The sequence below is a fragment of the Cyanistes caeruleus genome, chromosome 6 (genome assembly GCF_971803275.1).
Source record: "Cyanistes caeruleus chromosome 6, bCyaCae1.hap1.1, whole genome shotgun sequence".
Lineage (NCBI taxonomy): Eukaryota > Metazoa > Chordata > Aves > Passeriformes > Paridae > Cyanistes > Cyanistes caeruleus.
In genome coordinates this window covers 29405097-29428603 of record NC_141706.1, presented here as the reverse complement: position 1 = coordinate 29428603, position 23507 = coordinate 29405097, and the positions used below count along the sequence as shown (strand labels likewise).

At 42.8% G+C, this 23507-nt stretch overlaps 1 protein-coding gene and 1 long non-coding RNA gene across 2 annotated transcripts in view; one reads left to right on the top strand and one right to left on the bottom strand.

Moving 5' to 3' along the window:
* Positions 1 to 1003: 1003 nt before the first annotated feature.
* On the bottom strand, positions 1004 to 21754 carry C1QTNF4 (C1q and TNF related 4). Its single transcript, XM_086893899.1, has 2 exons — positions 21629 to 21754; positions 1004 to 2532 (listed from the first exon to the last, which is right to left on the bottom strand). The coding sequence occupies exon 2, from the start codon at positions 2525 to 2527 to the stop codon at positions 1421 to 1423; it is 1107 nt and encodes a 368-aa protein (XP_086750025.1). The 5' UTR covers positions 2528 to 2532; positions 21629 to 21754; the 3' UTR covers positions 1004 to 1420.
* LOC111930154 (uncharacterized) overlaps positions 21130 to 23507 on the top strand; it is an 82309-nt gene continuing 79931 nt past the window's right edge. The window contains exon 1 of the long non-coding RNA XR_015288272.1: positions 21130 to 21624. This is a non-coding gene — a long non-coding RNA (uncharacterized LOC111930154). The remainder of the gene's footprint in view (positions 21625 to 23507) is intronic.

The following is a 23507-nucleotide window of genomic DNA, read 5'->3' as shown; positions in this document are numbered from 1 at the left end:
GATCCATATGAATACATGGAAAAAAGTTGAGTGGGTTGGCTTGTGACTCAGATGCCAGCACACTGCTTTGAACTCAGAATTTTGTTAGGAGCAGTTTTAGAGCATTGCTGCCTGTTGAACTTATTATAAAGTATGCTGAAGTGATGTCATGAAGCTTTATACATGCTTAGGATGAGGCACTTTTGCAGTTTATATATTTTTGGGGTACAAACCAGGGTTTAGCTCAACTGAAATAGCACCAGTGGTGCTACAATGAAGTCTCCTGTGCTCCCACTACCTCCTCAGTGGATCCTGCCGGGTGCCTGTCCATCTGTTTGTTGGACTGTAGGAACACAGCAGCATCCTCTACAGCCACAGCAGCCTCTCCACAGGACAAACTTTTGGTGTAACTCTGCACGTACAAAACCACCGGAACACGGATGCTGAAAACATCACCTCATGGTTTCTTTGACCCCACCTGCAGGGGGCCATCAGTGCAGCACATGGTGGGTTGGCAGCACCCTTGTGTCCAAGGGGCTCATTTCTGGGGAAGGTAATGCCCCAGTGGCATGGTACTACTCACACTTAATGTTATGAGCCTGCAGATGATCCAAATCTTTACAGATTTAAAAATACATTTCTTACTCTTCTTACTTACCTTGCTCCTGGGCTTTCAGAGCATGGTCCATTCACAGATTTGAGCCCTTATCTTTCACTACAAGAAGCCTGCTCTTTGTTTGTTTCTAAATGTATTTACATTAAATGGAAGTTGAGATTTTCAACCAAAGCTTCTTGACTTCATCTACATCAGATAAAGAAAAGCACAAACCACTGTGAAACTTGCAATAAAATTGTAAGAGGTACCAGCCCTTCACACACACAAATAATTAAAAAGCATGTACACAGACAGACTGGCTCAGTAACACAACCTCAGCTCGCACAATTACCATGCTTCTCTTTCACCTGAGCTGGTACCTCAGCCAGTGACAACTCACAAAATAGCATAAATTCCAAACTGAGAACATTCACATTTTTTTAAATTTTTATTACATTCATTTTCATTACATTTATTCCCTCCCTGGGTAAACAAGGAAAGTCATCACACCCTTTGCTGTCTAGATGCTGGAGATCTGAAGTAACATGACAGCAGTGGTTCTCTGATCCTCAGCATCTCACTACACCACCCCAACCCTGCCCCAAAACTACCTCATGCTTTATGTTAAATCAAACACCAACACGGGACACACAGCTACAACCTGAAAGGCCTCTCTACGGATGAATGGCACACACAGCAGTGGCCCTGCAGACAGGACACAAGCATGCAGCATAAGGAAAGCACTGGACACATGACAGCATGCTCAAAGTAGAGGATGATATTCAGAGAAGCTATACCCAAGTTCATGGCACCTTAGCTCTTCTTACGATCCTTTCACATCTGCATTTAATTGCTTGATCCTTGAGGTGAGCTGGCACCTGGAAGCCACTTTGGCTGAGCCTCTGAATAGATGAGGAAGCCTGTGAAGGTGATGTACTTGCCATGGTTGCTGTAGGCACCATAGCCATCATGCTGATGGCTGTAGAGCCAAACGGTGTCCCCGTACTGCAGAGGCAGCATGATGCTCTGGCTCTGCATTTCCCGCCTCTTGGAGTGGTTGTCATCGTAGATCATGGCCTGCACCTCATTGTGGTTCTTCATCAGTTTCACTGACATAGTCTTAAAGGGCATTTTGCCAATGGTGAAGGAGAAATAGTATGCACCAGGTATACGACATGTGAAGATGCCAGTGGAGGAATTGAAATCTTTTCCAATATTCACAAACTCCGTATCAAATGTGATTGGCTCGTGCTGGGTTTGCTTCTCATCTGTCCCCAGGAGACTTTGCGAGCGGGCAACAGAAAACGCAGAGCGAGGGTCTTGTACCCTGTTTGGTTGGTCGGACAACACGTGTCGCTGTGAAGCTTCGTTCTGCTCTCTGGGAAGTTGCTGAACTGTGTGAGGGTTGTGTGGCCCAAGCTCTTGAGAGCTAAGAGCATTCTGGAAGAAGGCAGAAGTGTCTGGATAGATCAGGTAGCCATTGAAAGTTGTATAGGGGCCCACATTGCTGTAAAGAGCGTATTTGGGATCTCCATGTAAACGCAGCCAAACTGTGTCCCCGTAGTCAAGCTGCAGCATGGCACTCTGGCTGGCCACCTTCCGTTCCTTGCGGTGATGTTCATCATACACAATCACCTGCACCTCATTCTTGTTTCTCATCAGCATGACAGACAAGTTTTTCTTTGGGTATTTCCCAACGGTGAAGGAAAAGTAGTAAGCTCCTGGGATCCGACAGCGGAACAAGCCAGTCTTGGGGTCAAAATCATTGCCGATATTCACATACACTTTGTCAAAGGTAATCACCATCTCAGAGCTCCCTTCCATGCTGCTGGTTCTGGCCACAGAGAAAGCAGAGCGAAATTCAGCACTGGTGTCTGCTGGGAAGCCATCTGTAGGAAGAAAATTCATGCAGCAAAGGAGGCCAAAGATGATCTGAATGTTCAGTGTCATCATTGTATCTGGAAGAAGAAAGAAGCATATTTTAGCAAGAATAGCATTAATTTACAGCTCACACATCAGTTGAAATCCAGACCTGAATATTGCTAAATAAACATGAAGATCCATGTCCAAATACTGAGAAATTTCCAGTGTGTTCTTTGAGCAGTGTATGGGACCACACTGTAGTTCAGATCCCAGCACCACTTTTATATTTTCCTAGTGAGAGCTGGACCTTTTTAATATGTACTCATGGAAAGAAAAAGAACCTTCTCCTTTGAAAGCCTGGTTATCCTACAGCTTGTCTGCAAAACACCATGTTGCTCGCACTGCAGAGGGATCTCAGAGCTTGCTGGGGCTTTGCCAGAGCTCCCTTTTGTTGTGCCTTTTTTAATTCGTAAGACCAAGGATGAAACAAAGCCCTGCACAAACCCTGTATTGCACAACTGAGACACAGCTGAAGGGCAGGGAGAAGAGGACATATGCTCTAGAGATTCCCATGCAGATGCTGTTGCCTCGCAGTGCAGTAGCTGTTTCACAAGATGTGGAAGCTGGAAGCCAAGTAAGTTGTTAGATCCCATTATTCCAACATGAATCTGTGAAAAGTATAAAGAAATATGAAGAAGAAGGAATGTTTAGGGAAGGAAGACAATGGAGAAAATTACTGAAATAATAAAAAACCAAGGAAAACAAAATGGTAAGTAAAAGGAAAGTCTCCTAACGCATACAGTTCCTGAGAGAGAACTGACATACCAAAAATGGGGAAACAACTCCCTAACTGGAAAACAGACCAGACATAAAAACTTCTTTGACCCCCATAAAAATTAGGCACTAATAGGATTTTCTGCTTCTATTTTCAATGAATTTTTTTTTTTTTTGGACTGAGGCCAAAAATTATCTATTAGTGCTTTCAGGCTGGAAACAAAACTGCCAGTCATTACAGTGGGGAGCTTCTCTTTCTGTCACCTCTCTGTGCTTATTAAAATATCATTCAGGCTAGGAGGCAACTGCCTGGTTTGCAGTCTGCTCCATCTGTCACCCCAAAACTGGTGCCTTGCCAGCCTGCAAACAATGAATTCACAGACCAGCAGAACAGAAGCAAAACATGCAACTCATCGAAGGGGGAGGGTTGAAGACAAATCCTGCATTAAAAAGGATAAAGGGGTAAATATTTGAATCATCTGAGATGGCCCAGTAATAGAAGTAAAGCAGACAGGATGCACATAGACTGTGAGGTGGCAAAGGGATCCTGCTTTGGCAAGATGTGATACCTAGAATCACTCACCAACAGGAATTCAGTCTGATTCCTGCTCTTTCACATTTGAGAATAAAACTGAAATCTGAGGTGCAGCTTTAATACATAAGAACCCAAGAATAAATTAGATTCTGAATTACATAAAAAAGGCACACTAGCAAAGACTAAAAGAAATATCCATCCATGACCCAACATTAGCGTAGATCACTTCTCTCACAGACATCTGCAGCAGGGCTCTCAGCCTAAGCAGGCTTGCAAGTTTGGCAGTGAAGGGCTGAGCAAGGGGAGTTTGCTGTTCAGTGGAGCAAGGACAGGCTGCTGATCAGTGATAACACTGAGCAAGGATAACACTGCTGCACTTAGTGCTGAAGAGTGCTGAGAGCAGCTTGGCCAAACTCTCACCCCCACCACAAGGACACACAAGACTGAGGCTCCCCGACTGAGGCTGGGAGCAGCAAGGATGTGCAGGTCCTGATTTGGAAGTGACGGTCAGAAGTGTTGAAGAGAAGAAACTAAAAAAGCTGCCAACACATTTTTCAGCAGAAAGCATATTTTTCTGAGTAACCCTGAGAACACATCATCTTAAAAATACCTATTTTGAAAGCATATTAAAGTCAATCACTCTATGCTATAAAAGGCCAGTGTCACTTTTGCACAGGAAAGATTTCTATCATACCTCCCTAAGGTGTGTGAAGATCCTTTCAGTGAGGACACTCCTCAAGGTTATTCCTTGAGGCTGAATGAAAGACATTTTCAACAGTTGTTGGTGTGGCAAAGTAACATCAATCTCTGCTTAACAATCATTCTGCTACCTTGAATATAATTGCTTTAATATAATTGCTTCAAAAACAGTGCACTGAATCGGTAGTAATAGCGATCCATACTGTGTAGTAAATAATTCTGCTTAAGATTTTCCCCCCTAATCATTATTTCAATAAATTGAAATAAATAATTAATTTTATTTATATAAATATATCTGGTTTGCTATCCTTAGTTCTGCAGGACGAAGTTGTATAAAGACTCAATTACACCTGTGTAATTAGATATTGTAATTAGATATAAACCATTAGATATAAACCATTGACTAAGTCCAGGACTAAGATTGTATCCATCTGTACCTCAGCTATTTTCTCAGAAAAAATTCAGAAAGTAAGGGAGTCTTTTCTGTACCTTATGGCTTCTGTTTGTGAAAGGAGGGCTTCTCTAAATTTGAAGCTCCCATTCTGCCTGTGACATCTCAGTATTTTCCTCCATGCCCCCAATTTCAGAATGTTTTTCCTGATCTAGCCTGCTCCTCCAGGCCCCCATGTGCTGCACTGAATGTTGCTGAGAGAGCTGACTGATGTAATTTTGAGGCCACTCTATCATCTTTGAAAGGCGGTGGACATCAGAGGAGGTCCCTGGTGACTGGGGATAGGCAAATGTGGCACTCATCTTCAGAAGGGACAAGTGACACAACCTGGGAAACTACAGAGTGGTTGACCAGCTAGCCCTAACTTTGGTCCCTGGGAAAATCATGGAATGTTCTTCTTGGAACATATTTCTAGTCAAAGGACATGTAATTTAGCCCATATTATTTAATTGAGCATAGGTTGCGTTCTTGTGGGAAGAGATCAGTGGATGTCACCTGCATTTTAGCAAGGCTTTTGTTTCAGTCTCCCAGAGCACTCCTCTATCCAAATTGTGGTGCTAGGTAAGTGGACTACTAGAAAAGTGAAAACCTGACTGGAATATCAGGCTTGAGAACTAGTGTTTAATGTTTAATTTCAGATGTCATCTTCAATATTATTTATCAATGTCCTCAGAAGCAGAAAGAATGCCCACTGATCAAGACTGCAGGTGACACCAAAACAGATGGTTGACCAATATACTTGGAGGCACAGCTGCTATTCAGAGGGACCCAGACAAACTGGTGGAATGGACTGAAAAGAAATTCAGTGACAATAAATGCAAAATACTGCGCCTGGATGGACTAACCTGTGTGTTGGTACGGACTGGTGACTGACTGTTTGGGAGTCTCTCTGAAAAGGGTCTGAAAAGGATCTAGGAGTCCAGAACAGTACTTTGTACCTGAGATAGCACTGTGTCCTGCAGGTACTGAAGGCTTACATCACTCTGGGGTGCAGAACAGAACACAGCTAGGAACCACAGTTTGTGATTATTCCTCTTTAGTTGGCACTTGAGTGACTCCAGAAAAGGGCAGCCAAGATGGCTGAGGTCTGAAGCACCTGCCTGACTAGAAGAGGCTGATTGAAATGGGCTTGTTTAGCATGGAAAAGAGAAAACTTTGGGGGGACCTTGTAGCAGCCTTCCAGTGCCTTAGTGGTTCCTGACAGTGCGAGGTACTGCACTGAGGATGGTGGAAGAATAACAGACAGTGGTCATAAAATCCAAAGGGGAAGACTCAGACTAGATATAAGCAAAATAAGTCCCTGATGAGGCTACTAAGAATGTAACAGCTTGCTCAAAGAGATTATGAGATCTCCATCCTTGGAAGGTTACAAACAAGCCCAGATTAAGCTGTGACCAACCTGGTCTGCGCTCAGTGTTGGCTCTGCTTCCAGCAGGAACTTGGACTAGAGACTTCCTAAGTCATGATTCGTGATTCTGTAACTGAATCCCATAGCTACTGCCTTCTCAAAGTTAAGATTCAGTCCCTAAACAGCCTAGTCATGGCACTTACATGGAGTTAACCAGCTAATGGCAGGTCTAACAGAAAGATTATTTTCCATCCAGCAAATTGAAGCATTTTCAATGGAACTATTAATCCACAGCTAAGGACCCACAAATCTGCTTCCATGCTGTCTTTATTTTTCCTTATTTTGTAGTTTATGTGTTTCTCAGGGCACTGACAGTCTCTCTTCCCATGTCTGTACAGCATTTGGCTACTGCTGCCATTTAAACAATGCTAATAGACCCTAATATCCTACCAAGAACTAAATCCCAAACTGTCACACTTGTGAGCTCAGCTTCTGGTTCAGCAGTATTATTTTTGCAGAGTGCTACATCTAGTGTGGCAGGTTCATTCCAGCTTCCAGCTTAGAAAACCAAGCCCTAAAGGCAAATTTATAAAGGCTGTTAGATGTTCCTGATTCACACTCATTCATTGTTATTCCAGTGATCACCATGGTGTGGCTGCATGGAGAACCAGGATGACTGTGACATGGCTGCATGCTCTTGAGACAACAAATGACAGGAAAGGATTTGGCATTTGCAATTTTAGCAACAAGCCTGCTTCTCTGAAATGCTGCCTGTGCTCCAGATCTTGTTCAGCATATCCAGGAGTCAGGGGGGATACTGAAAGCACATCACTGCTGGCCAAAAAGCACAAAAAGCCAAAGCAGACAAAGCTTAATAAAGTCTGTAGTAAATCTGACCTTATGATCCCTCAAATTACCGCTATCCTTGCTTCTGTTTGAAAGCTAATTTCTCTGTAATAAGGTCACTTATTAGACGTTGGATCACTCAGTACCGTTGCAAAGACCCTCTGCTGCTGCTGTCCCTTATTTATCAGTTCTTTCCAAAAGCAAGTAATTTAAATGAGGCAGTTAATTATACTGTGCTTCCATTAGCAAGCTGTTTCCTTGACAGCTCCCACTCACCACTTTCAGCACTATTTAGGTTCTTTTAAAAATAATTTAGAAAGTATCTAATAACTGCCTCTCACACTAAACCAGTCTAAGAATAATTTGCCAATCATTAGGAAGACACATCCAGCTACAGAGGTGCCATAAACAGAGGAAACTTGTGACAGTTTTTGGACTTGAGTATTGTCATAGTAATTCTGAAAGATAAAGCTGCCAAAATGCCTTGTTCCTCCTCCAAAAATTGTTTACAGTGCCCAAGTCTCTTTTGGGCACAGAAGAGATAGCACTGGGGATGTAAAGCTGGCCATGGACACTGTGGCATCAGCCTTGATTTCATGCTATGATCCAAGTTTTAAAACTGAAGAGTGAGGTGAAAGACCCAGGCTAGAGATGGAAAGTGGGTCTTCAGCATGTGGCAGCTGTGTTATTCTCATTACATTTATACACAAATCAGGGCCCTTTGTCCCCTACCCTGCCATTCCTTATTGTCCCAACACCACAGAAGCATGGAATAAAGCTAAGCAGACCCAAGGGATAAACTAGGTAGGCTACTGCTTTTACTTTAGGCAGTACCAGCAGGGACAGCAGCCCACAGAGAAGACAAGAAACTAATTTTGGAATAGGAGGCACAAAACACGTGACGCAGTGAAACAATTCTCAAAGACACTGGCATTAAATTAGTGACCTGAAAAGAAGGGGCTAAAGTGGTAATGACTCATATAGTAGAACAAGAGCTGCAAAACTTTCTTGAAAAGTAAGTCAGAATTCACCATTTGCATGACCCAGGAAATTTTAATAGCTTTGAGTTTGCTGGAGGTGGTTTTTCTGTCCTGGAACAGAATCAATCCACCAGTGAAATGACAATTAGTTTTACTCTTCTATTGAGACACATGGATTTTCAAAAGGACATTCAACAATAGAAAGGTCACCCCATTTTTACACTTGCAGGACAGACCTACTTGTGAAACCCACATGGGTTTTCTTTTTATTCCAAAATATTAATTATCCAGATTCCCTAGTCCTACCTTATGCAAGAGTCCTTTAATTTCAGTGGGAGTTTTGCCAGGAATATCGCTGAAGAATGAGATATGAAACAAAATTGAAGTAGTACAGTAGGATCAGCTGTTACTAAAAGGTTTTTTAAAACCTGTAAGCTGCAAGAGCAAAGCCCTGTTCTCCCAAGCTCTCACCCTAATATTTAAGGACAGCTGCAAATGTTTCAATTATTTGAATCAGTGGAAGCCTGTGTAATGAACATCCTTTTTGGACTATAGTTAGCAAGATTTCTTTTCCCAAGATACCACATACTGTCTGTTCCACTCATCCAATACAGATTAGGAGCATCAGATAATGATGCAAATGCATCAGTTCTTCCAACTTCAGAGAGAAATTATTTGTAGCACATCCTCAAAATCAAAATCTGTATAAAAGTACACGAGTAACAATATCAGTGATTCACTTAAGGCTCTGGCCTTTCTCTGCTTTTGATGAATGTGCTTGTTTTTTTTTAAACTCTGGCACAATCCTGGGAGGTAAAACATTGTCTGAAGTATTCAGGATGCCTTTTGGAAACTATGTCATGCCTTGAATGACAGATATGTATCACATTAATACAGGAAGTGCTTACTTTTGAATGTTCCCCTGAGTCACGGGAGACTTTAGCATAATAAACCAGCTTCTGTGTACTCAAAGATCTGTGGAAAGGCAAAAATTATTTTCAAGTGCCTCAACTCCAGCCATAATCAGGAAAAGGAAATGGAGAGACTTTTTTGGCAGAAGCCACTATTGTTACCCTGCCTTTCAGAATATGATTAAACCTGATATTTCAACCAAAGACCTAACAACTCTGTTTAAATTAAAATGATGCTATATGAAATGATGTAAATTCACCAACCAAAATGAAAACATCATAGTTCTGACATTAAGATTGATTTTATTCTTTAACATTATTTAAGAAAATTTGTCGTACGCATTTGAAGTGCCAGGGTGACACACTATATCTGCCTTTTTGGCTACCATTATATTTTAAAATATATTAATTTAGACAAAATAGTGTTTTAGTAGAGAGGATTGCTGAATAAATCTTAGGTGGGAGAAAGGAGTTATTCCAGAAAACTAATGCTTTAAGATGTAATAATTCTTTTATATCTTTTTCCAAATGAACACATTAGACAAATCCAACTGTCCACCATGTACACACACTGCTCAAGAAAACAGGACTAAAATTTCAAAGTAAAGAAACATACTCTAACACTGGCCAGAAGCGGAAGAACAGAAAACATTGCTAGAATGTTTGAGTTTAAACTGTAGTTCACAAAACATGTTGAATACTGTAAAGACATTTTGCACATGCAGATAAACCAACTGTTGATAAGTAATCATGGAAATTACACTAGGAATAAACAGTGAAAAAAAGTAGCCATTGATGGGAAGGAGTTCAGTGACAAACAGCTTCTGTGAAAGCAGAGGCCAGAAGAAACCACATAGTGAGAAAACCAAAAGTCTGTTGCTGTGCAGTGTTTACTTAACACTGGTACCTTTAGACATAAAACAGTGAGACCATATCAACAGTTGGAATTTTCACATGGATCCCATTACTACTGCAGTAATGTCAAAGTTAAACCATCTCTTCTTTCACCCCAGACATAGTTTTCTTTTTTAACCTGGTTTGTGTGTGCATTTCTTTTTCCTGGTGTGCACAAGAGATGCTGAGACTGTGGAATTAGGCTTTATTGGAGCATTTCATCTCTCCAAGCACGAATCATATCGCTGCACCAGGCAGACCACACTGGCATAAAGGACTAACAAAGAGCCTGGCCTGCAATACCAGAAGGTATTTTGATAGGCAAAAGAAAGTATCTGACACTTTGGCAGTGAATACCATAACGATCTCAGTTAAGAGTGAGAGGGGAAGGCCCCAAAGGCAGACTGAACACTGCAATCAAGCTCTAGAGAGAGAGGATTTAGAGAACTCAGAGGATGGAGTAGAGGCCAATTTCCTTGTTCCAGGTGGCTGGGCTAGAAGCCACGTAGCAGGAGGACTTTCCCACAAAAGTCCTGGGGTCTTTTTTGCCTGTGAAGATAAAATCATGTGAAGCAAAGGGACACTGCCAGAGAGACTGTACCAGCAACAGACCTACTGGGGTGACAAACACTTTATGAGGAAGAATGCTGAGTACAAGCAGTGCAATTCAGGCTATTCCAAATGTGAAATTATTCTTTAAAAATGAACAAGACTTATTTACAGGGTTTTTATTTTAAACTTCTCACCTGGCTTAAGATACTTAATATCATGGATGTGGATATTAAAGATGTTTGCGTGAGTCCAGAGGAGGGATACAAAGATAACCAGAGGGCTGGAGCACCTCTGCAATGAAGATTGGCTGAGAGAGCTGGATTTGTTCAGTTTAGAGAAGAGAAAGCCTCAGGGTGACCTTATTGCAGTACCTAAAGGGCTACAAGAAAGCAGAAGATGGACTTGTCACAAGGGTGTGTAGTGATAGAATAAGGGAGAATGGCTTTAAGCTGAAAGAGGGTAGGTTTAGATTACATATTTAGAAAAAGATCTTTCCTTTGAGGATGGTGAAGCACTGGAACAGGTTGCCCAGAGAGCTGTGGATGCCTCATCCCTGGAAGTGTTCAAGGCCAGGTTGCATGGTGCAACCACTGGTCTAGTGGAATGTGTCCCTGCCCATGATGGGGGCAGGGGTTGGAAATACATGATCTCTAAGGGTCCTTCCAACCGAAACCATTACATGAGCCCATGATTCCATGAAATAAAATGGTTTTATTTCATCATCTGACAAAACTGGAATGAACAAGCAGGACCCAGGTAGTACCACATCAGTGCTGAAGGAGAAGGTGAAGAGGAAGGCAATGACTATACAAATGAGAGACTCTTAAGAGGCAATGAGGAAGAAGTGTTTACAAAAGACTTAACTAGGATGGAGACAAAAAATTTGAACCTAAGGAAAATGCAGATGGGTTCAGCATCCCAGACTACTGCTGTAATCTTTCTCTTTTAGTAAGAGTTTGTACAAGAAAAAGATAAATAATTTTTCCCAATAATGTATGAAGCATGGGGACTTTAAAGGGTTCATACAGAAAGAAAAACTGTTTGGACAGCCCCACTGATCACAAGCTTATTAAGGCTTTCCTGAAGTGGCAGGATAGTTAAAATCCTTAGGGACATTTAAAATAAAATAAATTAAAAAAATCTCTGCTTTAAACTCAGTTGGGTAAACTGAGCTGTGAGTGACAAAGTGGAAACACTAGGTAGGCAAAATGACACTGGAATCAGTATTCTGGAATCAACTCCAATATTAACCCCTTTATCCTGTCTGTTGTATTGTTACACATCCCAGCTTTTTCTAGCAGTTTTTCTACACTACTTCCTTCCAGTGAAGTTAAGTTTAGCTTTCAGGAAAATCTCCACTCCCTCTGCTGACAAACGAAAGTCCAGCAACAGTTCAGAGACCATTGTTAGGTGTTTAATATAGGTAAATACCTACAGTATAGGCAGATATTTGACTTTTTTTTGAACCACTCTTTCCTCTCTAAGCAAGAGTTTGCTTCACTGCAGCTGAATTAATGTTTTCATCCTCCAATCACATTCACCAAAAGAGGAGGTTCCGGGGCTACTCTCAGAGTTGATGCTGTATTTGTCAATTTTCTTTAAATCCTTAGTTCTAACAAATACTTAGAGACATTAAAGTAAAGGTCATCAAGACGAGAGTAAATATTCCAGTTAAACACAGGCTGTACAGGCTTTCATTCCTGTTCCCTGCTGCCTTCCATTTTCATTCATATTACCAGTTATCCAGCAGCATGCTATGGCACCATCAGTTGAGCAAAATCTTGCAGTGATTCTTTAATGTTCTTCTCTCCTTTCCTCACTAAGAATGAGAACAACTGTTAATAATAGGTTGATTTGTCCAGAAACTAATAGGAACCTGTGGAACCTAAGCTCCACAAAGATGTAGCAAACAGGAAAGCAATTTTGACTGTCTATACGTTACAGGAATTGCAACTTTTATGTTACACCTTCCTGTTCAAGACTGTTGTCCTGGAAATTGTGATGATATTACAAGAGATACTGGAACCTGTGGTGTGCTCTCAAAGCTTGTTCATTGTCCTTTCTGTAATGGTTTTATGTCCTCAATTTTCCTTCTGTTTCCTTCCTCCTGCACTTTGTATCGGCCAATATACCATTTTAATTTAACTGCAATGTAAGGTCCTAATCACACAAACAACAAGTTCTAGATTTTTCTTTTCTGCTTTCTTTTATAGCTGCATAGCCACACCTTCTCTCTCCTTCTCACTTCAGTGGGCAAATAATCGTAATTTTTTCCTGGAACTCTGCACCTGCAGAAGTTGTTTCCAAACCCTTCCCCCACTCACTGGAATGCTACCCTCCAGTCATTTCTCTAAGACCTGCCACATCATCCACCTGAGTAGAAGCTAGAGGGAATATGCTGGTTCTTGCTGGTTAATAATCAAATCTCAAGTTAGGATAAACCTGTGGAGTCCAGAAGTGGTCCCCTATGAGAACTAATGGATAAGTGCCAGCTGGGATTACATGTCATGACAACAAAAACCATTTTGTTTTCATTGTTATGCCTGAACTCACTGTCTGCTATGAGCTGATTTAGCAACCCAAAAATTTTCACAAGTTAGGTAAATCTGGTCTCTATCCTGACTACTTGCAGTTAACAGAAAACTTTCAGAAAGGATGAGATTAGTTTTACTTTGCCTGATAAATCAGCTTCTATGCTATGCTGTTTTATCAACGGAAACATTGCTTTGGTCATTTTATCCATCAAAGGCTACAATACAATATACTTCGAGAAAACGTCGCATGCTACTGACTATGGTTTTCTGACAGCAGGCTTTGCAAATCTATCTGAAAAAACTCTCCATGTACTGGGCTATTCTCCTACAGGAATGCTACTTTCCTTGTGGGTTTTTTAGCATGTCTTGACAGGTAAGTCAGGAAAACATGCTGTCTTTTAACATCTGCCATCACACTCAGCCAAAAACCCACTTTCATTTCTTTTCATGCCTTGCTATTCCATTACTGTAAAGAAACTCAGAGAACACTGAATTGCACTGCAGTGCTGCTCTACACTGTCAACATGCGGCAACATCTCAATTTGGAAATTCACTGAGCTCTAGTTTAGTGAGGAAGGTGATAAAAGGCATTAAGATCCATGTATCTCTCATCTCTGCTCTGGCACTTTCATTTCTGCCCCTCCTGTTGGGTCAGGACACAGACCTGGAGCCAGAGAACAAGCATTGTGCACTCAGCAGACCTCAGTATTATTTGAGAACGAAAACTCTCTGTGGGGAAAAAAGGGGTGTCAGAGTCCATGTATGCTAATGAGTTTTTTCTGGTTCCGTTCTTCAACTGTCCAGCTAGATCATAGGATCATGGAATGATTTGGGTTGGAAGAGACCTTAAAGATCACCTAGTTCCAACCACCTGCTATGGGCAGGGACACCTTCCATTAGACCAGGTTGCTCAGAGTCCCATCCAACCTGTCCTTGAGCACTTCCAAGGATGGACATTCACAACCTCTCCGGGCAACCTGTTCCAGTGCTTCATCACTCTCACAGGAAAGAATTTCTTCCTATTATCCATGATAATCCTGTTGCTTTTGTACCCAGTGAATTGGTAGAGTGATCAAGAAGCAATGATCAAAAGAATAATCCCTGTGTGGGACTACCCTCAGTTTTGTCACCAGACAGTTGAGATACCTTGAGATAGAGACTTCCCCTAGTATGGAACAGAAGTTCTTGATGAACATTGAAATTTTTCAATACAAACAGCAGCCTTTATTTTAACAATGAATCAGGTTTATCCAATACTTGGCCCACTAGCATTCTTTCTTTTACATTTACAGATACACAATTCAAAGCAGCAAAGTAAATCAGCAGGGTTAGCAATTGTCATACTTATTAATACTGAGACTTCACAACCAGAAATGTGTAGTTCCCCGTTTTCAGTGGTCTTACCTGCCAAATCCCTTGTGACCAGGCCTCTCTGAGGAAGATCTATAGACAGCTGGAACTTGAGCTCTTTCAAATTGGTTAAAAAGCAGTTATTTCTCAGAAGGCTATAGCTGTTGCAAATGAGACAACCCAAGGCTGTGAATTGATATTTGGTATCTTCAGGAAAACCACAGTTTCTGCTTCCACTTTTAAAACATTGAGTATATTTTGGTCCATTGATTTAATCAGCTTGTCATATTTTTCAACAGGGAACTGTGAAGTTCCTCCCCAACACCCTGTATAAGTCAAGTTTTCACTTCACACGTTTTTGAACCTGGATTTTTCTGTGACAATCTGACACAGAGGTGCTGCCGCCTACAAGGCAGAATCTGTGGCCCTGGATGGAGGGATAGAGAGAAGCATCCCTGAACAATGCCCCCAGTACACACATACCTTTACAAGGTTTTTCCAGTATCTGCTTTCTAGCTTTATATTGCTTCCAGTATTCAAAAAATGTCAGTCCCCTCATAATGGCAGCCGAAATGCTTGTGTGACTATTTCTGTAAAACTCCATCTGCACTGGGGAGCTGCTGGAAAAAGGCTTTGGCATTGCCATCAAAAAGCGCTGCTGGACACTGCTGTTCACTCATCAGTTCCTCATTCACAGTGAGGAAGCTCTCAGTGCCTGTCAAGTGCTCACAGATTCCCGGCTCATCTCCATGACCAGCCAGTTTCCTCCCAGGCAAAATTGCCTTTGACAGCTTGTAGCTGATGCCTCTGATTTTGCTTATAGGAAAAGAATTCTGTTAAAATACTGAAATAACAACTGCAGCAATGCATTGGCAGGTTTTACCTGGCTTTCAGACTCTAGTTGGATATAATATCCATGAACATGAAGGATTTGGCTGCTCTGAACCCCGCTATGCAGATGCTTCATTTAAAGCAGGCTTGGATATCATTACTTTGCATTAAATATGCAGCTCATACTGAAAGAAGGGCCATTTGCAACAGCCAACACAATTTCCTCACAGCCACATTGAGAAATTCCAGTCATGCACCCTAAACCCAAACATTCATATTCAGTTCATATTTCAAGACAGTGCTTCCTCTATTCAAATTCTTTCAGTCCCCTACCTTCCTTGCAACTACTTCTGTCTAACACCTCTCCTTTTCAAGATAATTAGCCACATTTTCCACCAGGAGAAACATTTACCATCTGCAGAACCCCCTCCAGCATGTTTAGTATTTTTCTGCACAGCCTGTCTCAGATTTCCTCACAAGTTTCTTGGAGAATAACCCCCTCACCTTGTTGTCTCCTCCTAATAGTAAAAATAGGATTTTCTTTACATTAGCTATATTTATCTCCTTCCAAAACCGCCTTGTTCCAAAGCTAAATTTCCTTTAGCACTGGATCACAGTAAGCCTTCTTTTGGATACCCTTTGTGTCCCTCAAATCTTTATACGCTCATCTGAGAAGTAAAGACAGTAAAAGCAAGGATGGGAAGAGGAATGATGAAACAAGCTCAGGCAAAGTGGTACAGGCTGATGTCAAGCACTGCTCAGTCCTTGGGTGGAAGGGATATGAATTCACTTTGAAATATCTGGGGCATCAAGTGACTGTCTTTCTAAGCATATAATTATTTTTCCCAAGGTGTTCTAGCAGTAATGGAATTTGGGGGGAGGGGAAAAATCCATCACTGCTTATACAGTGCCACGGCTTGTGCTCATGTGTCCCAGAGTAAATAAAATATGAGGATTTCCATCAATTTATGGATAATTCCAGTGTAAGAGTGTTTAAATTACAAGATATTATTATGCTAATATGTTCGCTGAGCTACAGCTCCATGAAAAGAGGTTACTAAAAAGAACAGCCTAACTCTTCATTTTCTCCTTGTCTTGTTCATTCAACTCAGACTCTTTGCAGCAGTTGCTTTGCAGTCCTTCAGTCCTAAAGAGTACCTGTTTTCACAGAAAAAAAATCCCTACTGCCTGCTTGGTATAAAAACACTTCCACTCCTCCCAGTATGTCTTTAACTTCTCTAAGAGCTTTTCTTTTTGTCTGAGTGAAAAGGTCTAAAGCCTGAGGAGAAAGAAAAAATCCCTGTCCCTTTAGAGGATTAAAAAATTATTTGGCTGGACTCAGACTGTGTTCTAGTCAGGATCATATGTGCAGCCCACCACTTCGGCATCTGCAAGTGTTGATGGTTGCTCTCTTTTTTCTTCCTACCTGTCTCCTCACAGAGATCCAGGATTTTTCACCATGCACAGGGGACTATCTGTTCCATTTATATTAAACAATATATGTTAAACCATGAATACTACAAGACCTAGATTTTCTCTCCCTGGATAAATGCCTAAAAATATAAATCATAGGACTATGATTTATTTTATTCCTATTCTGAATTCCATTATTTTATTTCATTTTACCTCTAAAACCCATTTTTGGACTACAGCCTTTCATTCTGAATAAAATACTAGAAGAGTTTGTATTTTCAGTTCAGATAATATTACTAACTGCTAATCTTGATTAATTTTTCTTCTTCCATAACAATGTTTTCAGCATTCATAGACACAATCCAGTATCTGCTCCCAGGAAATCAGAATGTCCCATTCCTTCCCTTTTCTTCCAAAAGCAGAGGCCTCTTCTAACTATTTTCTTGTAAGCTCCTACTCTTCTTTCAGGCTCTTTTCAGAAAGACCTGGTCTGTGTTCTTGGTGCTGTGCTACTCCTGGATATCAGACAAACATCAGAACAGGGCCAGCAGACTTCTTCTATTTCATTCACATGAAATGATCACCTTCATAAAATGATAGAAGAGTGGAGAACTTAAGACATTAAACAGTCCAAGGTGCTTTCCCATTACAGGATCACAAGCCTTATTTGATTATTCACAGATGAATTTACAGTTGTGTAACCTGTTCTTAAAATATCTTCAGAACCTCCCTATATCAAATATTCAACTGTTTTTATTATCCAAGGTCCTAGAAAATTATTCTTGTAGTTTAAAATAATCATCCTTTCTGCTGCTTCTTACTTTCTGCTCCATCCACCATGAGCCCAAAGAAAAGATCATTCCCTCCTCTATTTTTATCTGAAGACTGTTATATCCCCCTGTCAAATTTCTGGTCTGAAAATCACAGTTATTTCAAATCATCTTGCAGGTCACATTTTTCTGACCTTTGATGAGTCCTGCTGTCCTCCTCTGGACTCCCTCTGATTGAATTGCACCTGTATTAAAGTGCAGCAACCAAAATTTTGTGCAGCCCTCAAGCTGAGGCTTTGGCCTCAGAGCAAAAGCATTGCTTCATGTCTTCCAGGTTTCCATGTCTTTCACGTATTCTAGCAAGATGTTTGCCTTTATTTGCAACAGCATGATATTGACTCATGTTCAGCTTGTGATCTATCGTAACAGATTCATTACTGTGGAGTTGCAACCTAGTCATTTACTTCTGTCTTGTGCTTATCTGGCTGGTAATTTCTGCCTTATTGTAGTACCTTGTATTTATCCCTGCTGAATTTCATTCAGCTCTTTTCCTAGGCGGTCTTCCAATTTACTGGAAAAATTTTGAATTCTAGTATTTTCCTCCAGCACATTTTAAGTGTCACAGTTTTATGTCCCTGGAAAATGTGATATACCCACTCCTTATACTATCATCCAGGTCCTCTAAAAAAACACTGAATAAAAGCAGATCCAGGACACCCCAATGCAGCTACTGTGTCAGTGTTAAGCAGCCTGTAGCCTCTCTGAAGGACTGGAACATACTAAAAGCATACAGATAATGAGCTCTGAATCTTCTGATATTATTTAAGGAGGATCTGCCTCTTCAGATTATCATGTTTACCCAGTTTATAGCCTTCTTCACTTGCTATGCTCCATGCCTCACCAAAACAAATATTTGCTATTAATGTGCAACAACAGTCAAGAATCTCAACTTTTATATTAAAAAGCCCCAAACCCAAATGAAATCCCTCACTCTTATCCTACAAATAGCCTTTAATATATAAACTGAACAGAAGCCAATTCTGTTAGAAACTGCTGGAATACTGACAAAATAATTGGGAAAGATGTGACCATTTCTCTTCATAGATTAAGGCATATGATAGAAATGTCCTAATTTATTACATTCACTGTAGTTACAATGGCAGCATATGCTTCAAGGGCAGCACCAAGGCAGCTGGTTGATTTCAATGGGCTGAGCAGTCCCTTTGCATCTGCTCTTGACCAATGACTGCAGGATCTTTTCCTCGGAGCTTAAACACCAGCCATGACGGTCACAAGCAGGCACATCGCAGACAGTAAGCCTTTGTGTACATTGGAATAAAGATGATCTGGTATTCCTCCTGACAACAGAGGCTTAACTCTCTCGTCTAGCCCTGACTCTTGTTCTAGTAGTCATTACCACAGTGCCCCAAAATTCCTTAACCCAGTATGGACAGTTTTCCTGGCACTGTGGCTGAGGCCCTGGCGCAGCAGAAAACACTGTGTGGTGCGAATTAACCAGCTGGAGGGTAAAGAGGAAGAAATAGGGCTTTATAAACTCTCCCTCTTTCCCAATGGGGCCCTAGTAATCAATTATTAGCCCCTGGGGTAGTCACTAACTGCTTGCTCTGTGATCATCTGATTCTGGCAGTGTTACCTCTGCTGGAAACCTCAGACCTTTGATTAGATGCAGCAGGAATTCCTCCTTTGTTCTCTAACCTGTCTGGAGCAAGCACACAACCAGAAAGAAGCTTTACAGGGACAAGAAAGAACTCAGGGGTAGACTTGGTATTCACAGAGCACCAGAAGCACAGCAGTTGTGTAGTACTGGCTTATCTCATTTGAACATCACACAAATTTCCTTATCTAGGAGAAGTCAAAGCAAAAGGCACAGAAATCTGAAAGGAAAAACAAAGTCCTGACTTTATGTCTGTTTGGTTTGGTTGGCCAATGGGATCTATACTAAATTTCTGAGTGCCAAACGAGAAGTAAGAGGCTTCCAATTTCTACTGGGTGAAAATCAGAGCCAGTACTTCAAATATTGTAAGATGAACTATCATCTTATCAAATTGCCAAGCCTTAATGTATCTTCCAAGACGGTACAAAGAACCTCACCCTTATAGACTAGTCAGTAAACTGTAATTCAGTGGAACATCATTTTCCTTAACTGTGCATGCTTCATACTTTGGTGATTTAAAAAGGTGGCTGTATGGAAGAGTTCAGGAGTAAAACCCATCAAATCCTAACATCTGACCTCAGATGCTGAAAACAAAGCCTTAGACTTCAGCATCTGTAAGACTATAGCAATTTTAAACCCTATTTTTTTTCCTCTATTCTTTTGCCTAAAAGTCAATGCAGAGCCGAGTATCTCTTGGAGGGAGAGATTTCCCAGCTGAAAATATTATATTCTCAGAGGTACTCACCTCCTTGGAAATCTGCTGCCACTACCAGTATCAGTTAATTTCAATGCTTTCTGCCTATAACTAGCCATAATAGGTGAAATTCTGGCACAATGACAGGGATCACTCAGAGGCTCAGTGCCTGTCCACTTTCTGCTAGCACTGGCCTCTTTTTCTTTCGGTCTTTGTATTACAGGGTGCTCTGCACAGAAGGTTCAAGCTATCTTGTCTCTTTACACCTTTGACATATCATTTTTCACTGTGTGCCTGTGTTCATCTAGGTTACTATTTTATACAAGAGTAAGTTTTCTAAGAGCTGGTGATGAACAGGCAGCCTTGCTGCTCTTCTGAAATACACCTTTTATTAAAATGGAGACTAGAAAAGCTATCATACCCTACATGACTACAGGTCACAGGATAGTTATCCTGCTTTTTCACAAGTATAGCTGCTGCCATTGTGGGCCCACCCAGCCTTCTGTATTTGGAAAATACGAATGGTTCACAGTGTATGGATGGAGGGTACAGCACAATGGATAGATGATCACACAAGTAAAATATAAATAACACAACTAAAACATAAATAACAACAAACAGGGTTCCGAGTTTTGGCGCCAAATCTCTGGTTCCAACGTATTTTATTTCTGCATCTGTTTCTTCACCTTCAAAACAGCAAACGTCTCTAACACCAACAAATTATAAGATTTAAACCAATTCTGTATCTAAGCCATAGGTTCTCCATTATGGTAACCAAATGCCCTTTGAAGGCACTGCTTCTTTCAGATGGAAAATACAAAACACATTTGTAGAGCCTAGCCCACGAACCATTCAGCACTTTGAATTACAGCTTTCTAGAGGGAAACAGAAGGAATGCACAGCGTAGTGCTGCTGTATTGGGAATCCTCATTCTTCCTTGACATACCTTCTAGTGCTGCAAATTAACCCTTAGAAATGGCTAGACAAGCAAACAGCTGCCATATGCCAAGATAGGATTGCAGCCTCACTGGTGAAGTGTTTCAAACTCCTGTTACACATCATGTCCCCAGAGAAGAGAAACTGCAGAAGGTTGCAATAGCATCAGAATGAATAATTGAAGCTCGGCTCATTCAGTATGTGAATAAACGGAAGGGTCACAATGCTGTCTTCTAGTCAGCCGGCAGCGCAGAAACTCACCAGTGTCTAATAGAAACATCATCTGGAGACACTGACCTACTTCTCTGGGAGCTTTTGCAGAGTGGGTTGAGGAGATGACAGTGGGATGGCCAAGTACACAAAGGATAAAATCATATTATCTATCAGAAAATCGTACATTACAGAATCAGTTGCACATGCTACTCTTGGAAAAACCCTCGGGACTTTGTTCCACCGAGAAACCAAGATCCATGCAAGACTAATGCTATTTCCCACCTGAGAAACTGTCCCTGTGGAATTTGCCAGGATGCTCTTCCCGATGGCGAGTCCCTGAGAGGTTTTCCTATCTCGTCTCCATGAAAAGTGGGGCCAAAATTTTATACCCTTTCCCACATAAACTCTACAGCCATTTAATATTGGGAATGATAGGTGTGAGGGAGGGTAACTCCGGCATTTCCCGCTATTGTCCAGCCGCTCGGTGGGAACGGAGGGAGCGCAGCCCGGGCGGGCGGCCGCCCTCGCCCTGCCCGCCGCGCCGAGGGCCACGGGCCGGGACACCGCAGGGTGCTCCGAGCGCAGCCCCCCTCCTCCAGGACCTCGGCCAGAGCCCCGACGGTCCCTCCGCTCCGCACCGGCGGCCTCCCCTCAGGAGCCGCCGGGGCCAGGCCCGCCCGCGGCCCCGCTCCCATCGCCCCCGTCCGAGCGGGGGATCCCATCTCAATGCCCGGCCCTGCAGGTGCAGCCCGGCCCCAGCGACGGCGGCTCCCCCGGCACGGTACCTGCTGCGCCCCGCGGCGGCGGCTCCGCGGCGGCGGCGGCTGAGCGCGGTGCGGGGCGGGTGCGGAGCGGGGCCGCGGCGCTGCCTGCGCACTGACAGCTCGGGAGCCGCGGCGGCGGCGGGGGCCGGGGCTGGGAGGGGGGCTCGGGCACCCGGGGCTCCGGCGCCGAATCAGTGACGGGAGGAGGGCCCGGGGGCGGGCGGGAGCGGGGAAGGGGAGGGGGCGGCGGGACGAGGGGCTTGCAGCCCCCGTCACCGCCGCAAGCCCGGGCGGCCTCCGGGAGGCGCCGGCGCCCGCGGGCGCTGCGGGCCGGGGGGGCGTGAGGGCGCCACACGGACGGGGGTGACCGAGCGATGCGGCGCCGTGAGACAGCCGGGCCGGGCTCCCCGCTGCCTTCCCGGGAGGAGAGGGCGTTGTGGGGACGGGCGCCGCGGGATGATGCCCTTCATTCAGCAGAGCGGCGGTGAGGCAGGCGCCGCTCCCGCCCGGGCACAGGACGGCGGTGTGGCTGCGGCCGGAGCGCCGCGGGGAGGCAGCGCTGCGCCTCCGGTCCCGGGCTGAGCCAGCCAGGACGGGGCTCCCGCCCCGACCGGCCTCGTCAGGCCGATGAGGGAGAGAAAAGCCTTAGCTAGACCAAAAGATGTGACTGGGGGAAGCGACAGGCTTATGACAACCCAAGATCATGTTCATGTCTGACCTTCTGCTCTGGAGATTTGTGAGTCCCAAAGCATGTCTATAGACTACCTGTGTTACTTGGTTTATCAAAAGCTTGTATCTCTCTCTAGAAAGCTTGGCTTGCCTTAGATCATCACCTAACAACAACAATGCTACTACTTGTTCCTTTGACGGCTGGCATTGATTTTTACTGACAGCAAAATAATAGGCTTTTCACATTCCTGATCTGAGTTGAAGAACAAATTTGGGGTTTTGTAAAGCATGGTTATTGTTAACCCTGTAAAATCTAATGTTGACTTCCAAAAAGAAGATTTAAAGATGTGGATGTGAAAAAACATTCTGGCTTTGCAACAGTAAAGGTCTTTTACCCTCCAACACTCACTTGCTATGGGAGGAATTTAAATGGCAGTGTACTCACTCACAGTACGGATGAGGCACCTAGTAATGTTTGCCCTTGTGGATTGTCCAGCCCTTGTTCCCCTGTGTTGACATGCTTCTATACATTCTCCATCTCCACTTTCCTACCTGGGGCAGACACCAGGACTTTCTCCTTTGCAGCAACAGACACATTTGAATCAGTTTACACATAAGACATCTACAAGTCACAAGGCTGATTCTTACAATAGACAGAGAGTGGGAAATAAAAGAAAACAAAAAGCTTTCTTGGAAGATGAAGAGGACTGACAGATGGAATGACCAGAAAGTAATTTACTCTTTGGTGTGAGGATGCAATTTATGGCATAACAAGAACTTCCTACCACTCAATATCTTGTCTAACGTGGTGTGTATATCCTATTAAATACCTGCCACCCTGCAAATCCTCCCTAGCTCTGTACCCACCAGGCGCTGCATTGTCGCTATGTTATATCTTTTTCTCTCCCTCCTACAGAGTGAAACAAAGGTGTCAATGACAGGCAGAATGAGACATGAGAGAGTTAGAGACTAACCCTCATGTGGGTCTGGTAACAGCTGTCATCTGAGCAGAGCATATCCTGGATGGGCTCACATCCAGCTGGTACTGCTGGCTAAACATGTTTTGTGCTCTCTTAACAGCTTCTTTACACATTTCAAAGGACAGATTACTCAACATTCAATTCACTGCTTCTGGAGGAATGAATGGACCACTGACTCCCAGGATATGAGAATGCTCATCTTGGACATAAACTAGACAAATGTATTCCTTTTAATTATCTAGCAATGATAG

Bases quoted from the DNA above. Each gene is read 5' to 3' on its own strand.
- C1QTNF4 (XM_086893899.1), bottom strand. From the start codon at position 2,527: ATGATGACACTGAACATTCAGATCATCTTTGGCCTCCTTTGCTGCATG.